This window comes from Oncorhynchus gorbuscha, linkage group LG14, assembly GCF_021184085.1.
Source record: "Oncorhynchus gorbuscha isolate QuinsamMale2020 ecotype Even-year linkage group LG14, OgorEven_v1.0, whole genome shotgun sequence".
NCBI classification, from domain to species: domain Eukaryota; kingdom Metazoa; phylum Chordata; class Actinopteri; order Salmoniformes; family Salmonidae; genus Oncorhynchus; species Oncorhynchus gorbuscha.
This window is the reverse complement of record NC_060186.1, coordinates 37,349,914-37,362,116: the sequence shown is the minus strand read 5'-3', so window position 1 is coordinate 37,362,116 and position 12,203 is coordinate 37,349,914. Positions and strand designations below refer to the sequence as shown.

General features: G+C 45.8%; 1 protein-coding gene across 6 annotated transcripts in view; it reads left to right on the top strand.

Annotated features, from left to right (window-relative positions):
* The window catches only part of arid1b (AT rich interactive domain 1B (SWI1-like)), a 116,024-nt gene that overhangs the window by 76,574 nt on the left and 27,247 nt on the right, over positions 1-12,203 (top strand). For all 6 annotated transcript variants that reach the window (XM_046297944.1, XM_046297948.1, XM_046297945.1 and 3 more), the window contains 3 exons: positions 6,801-7,044; positions 7,964-8,053; positions 11,604-11,780. In XM_046297944.1, the coding sequence (XP_046153900.1) occupies positions 6,801-7,044; positions 7,964-8,053; positions 11,604-11,780 (511 nt within the window). The remainder of the gene's footprint in view (positions 1-6,800; positions 7,045-7,963; positions 8,054-11,603; positions 11,781-12,203) is intronic.

The window sequence follows — 12,203 nt, the reverse complement described above, 5'->3', positions numbered from 1 at the left end:
ACATGCGTTTTTTAATTATTATTTTTTTAAACCAGAGATCAGATTAGCGGGTCACAGAAACACCCTATTTCCTGTATAGTGCATAGGTTTAAAACAATATATATATATTTATTTAACTAGGCAAGTCAGTTAAGAACAAATTCTTATGGCCTACACAATGACGGTACTAGTGCACTATGTTGGGAATAGGGTGCCGTTTGGGATGCAGTCTGTGTTCCGCCGTCAGCTTTATCTGTCGTCTAGCACACGTTTCCATTCTGACACGCTCACTCTAAAACCTAGGACGAGAAGTGTGTTCTCAAACCAGCTACTCTCTGTTCTACCTGCAGTCTATTCAACCCCCCACCCTCTCTTTCTTTTCTCATCTTTCTGCCCGTCTCTCTCTCTCTCTCTGTCTCATCTTTCTACCAATCTCATCTCTCAAAGCATCTGCTGAGCCAGTAGTTTCCATTTCAAAGCAAAGCGTCTTTCATTCGGAGCAGAAGTGATGCTCTTGAGGTGGAGTGTGTCCTCAACCCCCTCCTCTCTCTCTCTAGCCCTCAACCCCCTCCTCTCTCTCTCTCTCTAGCCCTCAACCCCCTCCTCTCTCTCTCTAGCCCTCAACCCCCTCCTCTCTCTCTCTAGCCCTCAACCCCCTCCTCTCTCTGTCTCTCTCTGTCTCTCTCTGTCTCTGTGTCTTTCTCTGTGACGCTCTCTCTCTCTCTCACTCTCACTCTCACTCACTCACTCTTTCTCCAACCCTTTTTCCTCACCGTACTGCATCACCATGAGGATAAACCAAGAACAAAAGGTGTCCAGGGAGATTACAGCTCTGGGTCAAATTAAACATCCAGTCCATTTCACAGTGGAACACATGGGTTGTATTCAATAGTGTACACCATAGCAAAAATGTTTTGCAACAAGTTTCAAGTTCAGGTAGTCCCACGCAGTTTGTTGGTTTTCTTCCTTACGGTGTCTAATGAATACAGCCATGGGGCTGCAAACAGAAATGTGTTCATGGGCAAAATGATCAAACATGAAATAAACATATGTGCTTGGTTTGAAGGCTTGGGATGTCCTGGATGATCACTAGAATACAGTCAGACGGGCTTGTCTTCTCATCCTCCCAGAGTGGCTGTGTGTGGGGTGGCAGATTATAGGTTCTGTGTGTGGCATATTCCGTCTCCTCCGTTTATCAAAAGGTCTAATGGGCCATGATGGAGGCTAGGGATGCGTCCCAATTGGCGTCCTTTTTGATATATAGTGCCCTAAATAGCCTAATCCCGATGTAGTGCCTTGGTCAAAAGTGGTGCACTAAATCGGGAATCGGGTGCGATTTGGGACGCAGACTAGAATATGGGCAGTCGTTGCGCCTGCCTGTCCTGCCTGTCACCAGACGGGCACTAACCGCTGCCACTGCCGGTTACCACGGTGGCAGACAAAGGCGCCAGCTGGCGCCGTGCCAACTGCAGTGGCAGAGCAGGAGGGGTGGCGGGATCAGGATCAGGCAGCCAGTGGTGACGTCTGCTGCTCCCTCAATCTCTCTCGCTCTCATCCTCTCTTGCTCTCGGTCTTGTCCCTCACTCCCTCATTGATTAGCAGGAGGAAGAGCGAGCGAAGGGAGAAGGCAATTATGCTGACTAAATTGCGCTTTTTTCCCATCTACAACATCAAAGATAATGAAAGTCTTGGACAGGTTTCAAATTCGCCAGCGGGTTTTATTTTCGTGTTCCTCGCTTTCTTCCTTTGTTCCAGATCGTATTGGTAAATCTATTCTACACAAACTCCCACCTCCCTCAAACATGTCCCGCACCTCTATTCAAGCCAAATGAGGAATATATTGTTTTAATTGTACTGCTCAGCTATATTTGGTTTTTACACATGTGCCCAGCCTCAATCACACACAGGCACCCTTAGAGAAATCAGTCAGATTGCTGCTGTCCCCGTTCCCCACTATTTCTTAAACGCTATCATTAAGTCTCAATTATTTCCCAGCACAGCCCTGCATGTTTGTCGTCTGACTGCTACTCATGATTGCAAATGCTGATGCCTCTCTCCTCAACTCCTCCGAGAGAACTCCTTGGGATGGGTTTGTTTCATTCTATTGCTAGTGACTATTCCTTCCCCCAAGCCTCTCTTCTCCTTATGACGCCATTCCTCATTGGTGGTTGGCTAATTCAGGCCCGGAGCCGATTGGCTCTAGCCTGCCCGCAATATCTCCACAGAGACCGGGGCATCCAGAGCCACGGTGATGGGCGCCGTCTGAAATGGTGACACCACAAAAAGCCTCTGTTGGCTGTCAATATTTAATTGGGTGTGAATGTGAGAGTTTTCCCCCGGGGGACGTACGTGCGTTTGTTGTGTTGTGATGGCGGCAAGGAGAGTGGCTCACTCATCACACAAACCCTTGGGCTAAATAGCAGACAGGATGAGAGGGGAGAAAGATAAGGAGTACCACAAGGTTATATTTCAGGCCCCTCTCAATTGATAATTTCTTTAGTATGGTATTGCTAAGGCAGTGCTTATGGAGTGTGCTTTGGAAGGTGCAGTCACAGTGGGCATGTGAACTGTTTCTTTCAGCGTGCTGAAGACTGAGGAAGAACCTCATCCTCTCTGTTTCTCCCTGGCATCTGTGCACATCACATACATTAAAACACACAAAAGCTCACTCTTGTTCACATTACCATTCTGCACCAGTGCTTGAGTTTGCTGTTTCTTCTGAACTCCTCCTCAGAAGAATAGCCAGTCAGTCCTCTTTTTAACATGGCATGACTGTGCCTCTTCCTCATCCCAGAGAGAGAGTGTGTGTGTGTCTGTGTGTGCGTGCCCTCCCCTCTAGAGGCTGTCTGTCTAATCCCCCATCCATCACTCCGCACAGAGGCACGTTCCCACCGTCTCCAGACACGCACACACACACAGCCTCCAGAGAGCGCTTATCAAACCTAATACGCCAGCGCTCCTTTCAGATTGTCAGATTTCACAGTAGGGGAGAGTCTGATTCCCCTCATCATTCTTGTGAATGTCTCTGTGTGCGTACACACCACAGTTTTCTGCTCAAGGCTACCTCCACCACCGCTGCTGCCTCCTACTGCTTCTCAGGAGGCCCAATCAGGGACAATTTTGATAGGGGAGAGATCTAGGCGAGGCCCAGGCAGTCCCCCTGGCCTTCCTTGGCTTTCAGTATTTTCTCAATTGCATATTTTTCAAAGGCAAACTCTTTTCTTTCATCAAGCTATATGGACAGAATCAAAAGGCTGGGGGATGAAAAAGAAGAAAATGGTGGCTGCTCTGGTGAATGTGTTCATGGTCATAGCTAGTTTACATCCCTGGTTTCATCTAGTCTGTCCCAAATGGCACCCTAATACCTTTTTTTTTTATAGTGCACTACTTTTGACCAGGGTCCATAGGGCTCTGGTCAAAAGTAGGGCACAATATAGGGAATATGGTGCCATTTGGGAAGGCTTGTCTTTGATTATAAGTCCTTGGTCCTGGTGCGGCGTGTCCACATAGCCAGGGTATGAGTAGCGAGGACAGTAATGTTCTGGATGTACTTACTCCCCCACACTGCTGCCTGTGGTGAATCACAAGTACACACACACACACACACACACACACACACACACACACACACACACACACACACACACACACACACACACACACACACACACACACACACACACACACACACACACACACACACACACACACTCAGGCTGAGCCATTCTGAGTGCTGGGAAATCAGCAAGATACTATAAGAAACAGGTTTTCACCAGCTAAACAAAATGGCAACTTCCTCTCCCTCTGCACTGTGGTACAAGTGTACTTGGCTCCTTTAAAGTTGCGCTGTAAGCGTTTCTGTAGCAAATGTTATGGTTCTCTGTTGTTGGTGTTTTCTTTTACATGACTGCTGCCCAAACTCGAGGGTAACGCTGCATGGAAAGAGTGAACTGAGAGGAGCTGACTGCATGTGGGCGCTACTGCTGTGCCCATCTCTCTCACTCTCTCTGCCCCAATGAGAACCCACATTCATTTATTTATCCTTCCCCTATTTCACTGCAGAGTCTAGAATGGAAAGGGGGAAGGGAAGGAGGTAAAAGCCCGAAAGACCAATGAGGCTGAATAATTATATTCATCAATTTAGTAAGCCGAGGCCCATAACGAATGTGAATAATTATAACCATAAATCATGCAAGCGGCACAAGTTTTGAGGAATATGTAAACAGGTTTAAGTGGCCCTCCAATGCCTTTCAAACTTTGAAATAAAGGCTTTTTTTTTTTGCAAATGTGTTACACATACTGAAGAGAAAGGCCTTGGCTGAGTTCTTTTGACCAGGGCTCTGGGCTAATCCCCAACCCCCCCATGCCTCTAATGACGCAATCCGCTTCTGTGATGGTGAAGTAGAAAGACTTTTGGAACACATTTGGAGCTTTAGAGGAGTGCAAATGAGAGGAGAAGAATCCCACTGCACAGTAAGGTGCATTCAAGTATAATTGGCTGACGTAGGCTAAGATTGATAGCAGAAGATATATATTTTTTATGCAGAGATGATCTTCACTGCTGTGTGTGTGGTGGTGTGTGTGTTAAGTTACTGATCATACATTCTAAGTGGTTGTTATGGCCTCAGATTGTGTCATAATGAAAGGTCGTAGGTGAGAGCTGCCTGTCCGCCAAGCGCCAACTCCAGCTCTGAGTGGGGGCTGTAATTACCACCACACCGGCAGTCACACGTCATGACCGCAGTCAAATTCCACGGGACGGTTTAGTCTCAGTAATTAGGCTTCTCCAAGCTGCTGATGCTTATTTGTAGCCTACCAAACTTGCTAACTGCCTGGTACTCAGTACTGTTGTTCCTATAATCACTCTTGACCTCAATGCAAATGTGTCGAAAATGAAATCAAACACTTCATGAGAGCCCATGAGCTCATGTTTGACCAACATTTCTAGGCCTAACTATATTTATTTCTCAACTTTTCTAATATTAAGCACATTGCTTTGCTTACCAACAGTATAGCCTAGCTGGCATGAAAATGAACCAAGGGAAAAGCATCCTCCATTCGCTATTTAAGTGTATAGATGTGTATTTTATTCCCATGCTCCTGTTCTGAGACAGGTGCATGATAATGGTCCAAAACAAATGTCATTTTAGGACGAAGGAGGGGGGAGATACTAATCATCTATTATTGAGAAGAGAATTGTATTGGATTCAGCATTTGTGTACCATGTCTCCTAGAGGTCTGAATCAGGAGTTTGATATCAGACCATTTCTTACAAATCACTTTGATTTGTCTTGCCTTCCAGATTTAAAGAAGCAATAATACTGGCCGCCTTTAGACTAGTTGAGTATCTGGAACATCAGCATTTGTGGGATCGATTACAGGCTCAAAATGGCCAGAAACAAATCACTTTCTTCTGAAACTCTTCAGTCTATTCTTGTTCTGAGAAAATGAAGGCTATTCTATGCGAGAAATTGCCAAGAAACTGAAGATCTCGTACAATGCTGTGTACTACTCTGCAACTGGCTCTAACCAGAATAGAAAGAGGAGTGGGAGGCCCCAGTGCACAACTGAGCAAGAGGACAAGTACATTAGTGTCGAGTTTGAGAAACAGACGCCTCACAAGTCCTCAACTGGCAGCGTCATTAAATAGTACCCGCAAAACACCAGTCTCAACGTCAACAGCAATGAGGCGACTCCGGGATGCTGGACACATTAATCTGCTTTACAAGGGGTATAGAGCCTAACTGGCATACAAAGGTGGCGCGTGAGTGTCGAGTTTGGGGAAGAATTTTCACCATTAAAAAGCACCTTTTTATAGTGAAGTATTTCATGCATGATCACATTTCTGGTCACTTTGGAAAATGGTGTTTTCCAGCTAATGTATTGCATTTTGGAACAGTCCCACTTATAGCCTACTGCCGTGTGTGCATTTCCTGCGTTTATAATGTGAAGAAATAGCATAATAGTTTATCAAAATTTTAAGCTTATGTTCTGAGCTGTTGCATCAGCCTCATTGCTTTTAAAAAATATATATATATTTTTTTTATGCGAGTGGTTGTATTAATTTGGGATCTTAACGCATCCCACAGCCCTAGCATCGACTGCACAGTTTCCACAGGAATCGGTAGCTGAGTGGGAGGGGAGGCAAATGACTTGGTCCCATGCCACTTTGGAGGGCAACTCGTTGGCACTATTAGACATTGGCTCCACTCCTGATAAGACATTGACGCCGTTGGCATGGCTCTCTCATGGGTGTAATTTGGCCAGATTTGTCTAAATACCTGAGTTGTTTCTGCCCAGTTAGTTTTTCATCAAGTAGGGAATAGGGCGCCATTTGGAACAGACTGACAGTCTAGCCTAAGTGCAGTGCTGGGAGAATATTTTCCACCATGCGCCTGCCTGCCTGGTTTTACGGTAACTCAATTGGGTAAAGCCTTCCTGGATTTCAAGAGAAATTTCCAACACTCCAATGTGTCCGTCTATGTTTGACGTTATGTCATGTCATCAAGTAACTGGTAAAGATTTGACTACCTACCGGTAGAGGTTCTTAATTTGTAATTCAAGGTGTTCTTGACCTTAGCAGACTGGCTCGAAGTCAGAATTTCTCCTGGGTCATGTTAATGTAGAGCACACAACGGAGCCTGTTTTAAAAAAATGTATTGCAACCGGAAACTAATTTGCGTTTGTTATTGGTCTCGTCCAGGTAGATGCTCACTCAGTTTTTTTTTCTTATTCCTTTTGGTGTGTGTGAACACCACCCTGGCTTTCCCCTTGGTTTGCCTCACACTAACCTTCCTCTCTTGTCTCCTCTGCTGTTCCAGGACCTGTCTGGCACCATAGATGACCTCCCTACGGGCACAGAGGTGGCCGTCAGCTCAGCGGTCAGTGCTTCGGGGTCCACCAGCAGCCAGGGCGAGCAGAGTAACCCGGCCCAGTCGCCTTTCTCACCCCATGTATCCCCGCGCCTCCCCGGCCTGCGCAGCGGCCCCTCGCCCTCCCCCGTGGGATCACCTGTTGGCTCCAGCCAATCACGCTCTGGCCCAATCTCCCCCGCCAGCGTCCCAGGTATAGAACGAAACCCTGCACCTAGTTCTAGGAGTAACCTTCAAACACTATACGCCATCTCACACACACACACATATCATACTCCAGACAGGGAACAAGGGCCATTTTGCCAGGCTTGATACACTAACTGAATTTGTAGTATTTCAGCCATTTCTAGTTCAGAGAGCAGTTCTGAGACCTCCACAGTGGAACAGCACAGCTCTGGTTGTCATGACTGGCACAACTGTGGAGGAAAAAGAGCTCCTTTGTCTCATTACAGGCAGTTCTTTCAGAACTTCTTTTGCATTAGCGACTCTATAGTAGTTAGTCACAGTGGAAGAGAAAAGACTGGTTCCGTACAGGCAGCTGGGGATTGGTTCCGTACAGGCAGCTGGGGAGGAGCTCTAGCCTCAGCTCCAAAACAAAGGCCTCAGTCATTAAAATAGTTTCTAAACTATGTTAGCAGTTCGGAGTCAGTGTAATACAATTACTCTCCCACAGTGCAGCGCCTTGTTGCCCGTTTGACGCCAGGCTGGACTAGTTTAGGGAGATTTGTCCTTATTTGTGGCCAGAGTTACAGTTTATACCCCGACCCTTTCGCTCTCGCTACTCTGGGTGGTGATAACGAGGTCGACGGGAGACTATTTAGTCATCTACACACACACTCTCACCCCTACTGGGAGAGCCGTCAGCCATTAGCCCCCACACTGAGGTACCAACGGACTTGTGATCTCCTCTGCATCCCATCGCCACAGAAACTGCTGCACACGCACACATACACTGTAGGGCTCATTAAAGGGCACCAGGCACACAGCTCCCAGGGAGAGGGGTTCGTTTTGCTAGACACACTGCTGCTCTTCAGGCCAACACACGAACACAACGGATATGGATGTGTGTGTGTGTGTGCGTCCCACTGACGTTTGCTTCCCTCTTCTCCCAGGCACCCAGATGGCCCCCCAGACCCCTGGGAACATGTCTGATGTGGGCTCCCATTCCACCCTGAGCCAGTCCCCCATGTCTCAGGAGAGAGGTGAGATTTTCCTGAACATCACACCACCTTGGGAACCATGATCCTCCTCTCTCCTCCAGGATATTTACCATGCGTGTGAACGATGAAGTCCGCGGGAATCGGTATACGCTCGGATAAGTCAAGTACGGGGGGGGTTGGCTTTTTGCGCACGTCCCCTTCATTTCATCGATGGTTTGATAAATGAGGTTCCCCTCTTGTACACAATCTTGACCCTATGAGGGAAATATTTAAACGGATTATGGGCAACTCAAGCTTTTAGTCCCTCCCTAATGATGTATACTAGTGAACCTATGTCCCTCTAGGAGTCCATTTCCCCTGCTCGGTCACAGGTGTTTTCCATAGGATCATTAGTACAACAGATTAGCCATAGATCATCTTCCCTTCAATGCCTCTAAACCACTGGGCTGCTGTCAGCACTGGGCCAGACCTCTGGCTGTGTCCCAAATGGCACCCATTCCCTATATAGTGCTATGATTTTGGGCTCTGGTCAAAAGTAATGCACTATGTAGGGAATAGTGTACCATTTAAGACGCAGACGCCGCCTTCATAGAGGAACCGTAACTCTGTCTCTCAGCAGCGGCTGCCAATATGGTTGTCAGTGATGTCAGGCCATGTCAATGAGGCTGTCCAGCGCTGGGGGGGGGGGAGTAAAGGACCAAATCATATTTGTGAGTAGTAGTCCAAATAACACCTCGCCAGCCAGACAGAAGCTTTTTCTCACTGTCTGAAGGGGATCATTGTAACAGTGTAACAGCATTAATACAAATTATCACTCCAAGGCCCACGTTTGGGGAGGGGAGTCAATTAAAATGGGTTTTGTGAGTGCTGTGAAAGCCCAGGGAAGGGGAAGGTCATGGTTTTTTTTTTTTTGACCTCATAGAGACTGACTAAATTGTTAAAGGGATAGTTCACCCAAATGAATTGCTGTCTTACCGTGTCCATAGACTGATTACAGGGCAGGGTTTTTGTAGGAAAGGTCGGCACCGGACATTTGGCCAGGAGCATTTTAATTCACAAACATTTAAGACATTTACCGGGTACATTGGTTGCGCAACCCGATTAGGGTGTCAACCCACAGAGCTCTGAATACCAGGAATCACATTTACTCTGAATAAAAATATAAACGCAACATGTAAAGTGTAAAAGATCCCAGGAATATTAAATACACACAAACACCTTACTTCTCTCAAATTTGTTTACATCCCTGTTAGTGAGCATTTCTCCTTTGCCAAGATAATCCATCCACCTGACAGGTGTGGCACATCAAGAAGCTGATTAAACAGCATGATTGTTACACAGGTGCAACTTGTACTGGGGACAATAAAAGGCCACTTTAAAATGTGCAGTTTTGTCACAACACAATGCCACAGATGTCTCAGGTTTTTGGGGGAGCGTGCAACTGGCATGCTGATTGCGGTAAATGCGCTGTTGCAAGGGAATTGAATTTCTTTTACCATAAGCCACCTCCAACGTAATTTTAGAGAATTTGGCAGTACGTCCAACCGGCCTCATAACCGCAGACCACGTGTAGGGTGGTGGCATGTGGGCGAGTGGTTTGCTGATGTCAATGTTGTGAACAGAGTGCCCCCATGATGTGTATATATTCACTGTCTTTATCATTGGGTCAGTGCCACTTTTGTTAGTCCCAGAGTAGTCTACCCTGTAAATTGTGTAAAAAACATTCTGCTAATGTGTCCAGTCATTTAAAATGTAGTAGAATTGCATGCAATTTGTTTAAGAAAGGCCAACATTTTCCTGTGATATCGCCTGCGTACTGGACGCCACTACGTACTACATTAAACAGTCTTTTTTTGATTGAGTTATATTATTAGCCTAAATTATGACTATCTTACATAGGTCTACAAATGTGAGGTTGCATGGAATGCTTTTTTTTATAAAGGTGAATTTTTATGCTGAAAATTTGCTTCCCCAAACGTAAAACTCATAAGCACAGCAATGCGCACAAGGCAGTAGGCTACGCTAATTGCGTTATGTTTGTTCCATAATGCAATTAGTGGGAAAACACCATTTGTAAGGGGTTTCATGTGACAGAGATGAAAATATCAGTTGAAATTTAGAAAGGATATGTAAATATGCAACATGGAGCACGGAGCACGGGTTGCTAATATGACTAGGAGTGTGCCTTTGGTTACTGGACAATGGGAAAGAAAAAGTTGATTTGGAAACCAAAAGACTATGAGCGAAAAAGGCTACTTGTTTCCATGGCATATGGAAGTGTTTCTAAAAGAATTGCCTGCACGTGTGGTTAGATTTTGGCTAGGCTACTATGAAGGCAAGGCAAGGCATGCCTCAAAATAGTTAGGAAAACGTTCAGGTTTTAAACAATTAAGTATGTGTTTTCGAAATGCATACTGCCTCCAGCTCATTGCAATCTGACAATCTGAAGCCTGCCTAGTTGCCAATGCACTTGAATGGGAAGCGTGCTTCAATTCACCAGTTGAGAAGAAAGAAAATTGTAGGCCTCTTTTTAATTGTGACAATGTTTGTTTGTTTTTTTTAGTTTTTTTTTTTTACATGCAATTGCCTTTACATTTTTTTGCGCAATGACTGGGCTTATAAAAGCACATGTTTCACTCCAGCAGCAACAAACTTCTGTTTGATGAGCTGTCGCAGCATCTCTCGTGCTACATCAACTGGTATTTCAATCAATTCATTGGCTAAAATACATTTGAACATCTTGGCCATGTTCTGTTATAATCTCCACCTGGCACAGGCAAGAGAGGACTGGCCAACACCTCAGAGCCTGGTTCCTCTCTAGGTTTCTTCCTAGGTTCTGGCCTTTCTAGGGAGTTTTTCCTAGCCACTGTGCTTCTACACCTGCATTGCTTGCTGTTTGGGGTTTTAGGTCGGTTTCTGTATAGCACTTTAGGCTTCTACACCTGCACTTTGTGCTTCTACACCTGATGTAAGAAGGGCTTTATAAATACATTTGATTGATTATCTCGCAATGGGCATTTAAAAAAAAATCTTGGACAATTGACCGCCGCCAATTTTATTTATCGTCTTTTCATTTTTTTGAACGGAAAAGCCGGCTATTACCGGCTACCGGAAACATTGATACAGGGTAAGGAAACAGTATCTAATTTGGGTAAACTATCCCTTGAAGTGGTAGTGAGGTACGGTATTCAAATGATTTTCTCACTACTATGCCCTTAGATGTGGTTTTGATCAAGCAAGATGAAAAGTTAAAATTTATAATAGATGAGACCTTTACTGCAGAGGCCGGGCGGATGTATTAGCTCTTGTGGTATTTGTCGCACTATTCAGATCTATTTAAATGTTTATTTGGTCGTTCGCTGTAGCATTTAGTAGTGCTTTTCAACAGACAAGGCTAAGTGTTACCATTCAATTGAAGTTAGTTCACTAAAATTGAACAGACTTGCAACATTGACAATTGGGTTGTCATATCATTGAGTACGTGAGAGATTATTAGAAATGTCTATTTTTTAAGTACCCCCATTTTAACCTTCCTTTAGTTCGGGTCTCAGTTTGAATGCATTTAAGATTATCTCCCTCTCCCTCCCTGCAGGGTTCCCACCTGCCATGCAGAGGAACACCCCAGGCCCCCAGCAGTCGGGCCAGGGGCCCCCCGTGTCCCCTCACCCCTCCCTGGGGGGCTCCATGCACCCGGGCTCCTATCATCAGCAGCAGCAGGGGGGCCCTGGCCCCTCGTACGGATCCCAGACCAGCCAGTACGGCCCCCAAGGTAATATTCCGCTCCAGGGTGAAGTTTCCCCGAAGTACAAAACTAGGATCAGCTTCCCCACCCCCAATCCTAACCTTAACCATTTAGTAGGGGAAATGCAAAGCTGACCTAAGATCAGCATCTAGGGGCACTTCCCCACGAGGTAATACATCCTCCGTGCTAGGGACTGATGAGTATGTCGGTGCCCAGTAAGACAGTCCAGCCCGTTTCTTCACCTTAGTCTGGCCTATAGAAAGACTGTCTTTACTTAACTCACTTTATTGTCCACTTGGGAAAAATGTGTTGCAGTGTGATGTACCCATTTAAATGGTGTTTAAGAAAAAGGACAATGCATACAGTAGACAACGAATTCACAATAACGATAGGGGGGACGAGAGTGTCCCCCCCTATCTACCCACTAACCCCAGCCTAGGGTAGATAGGG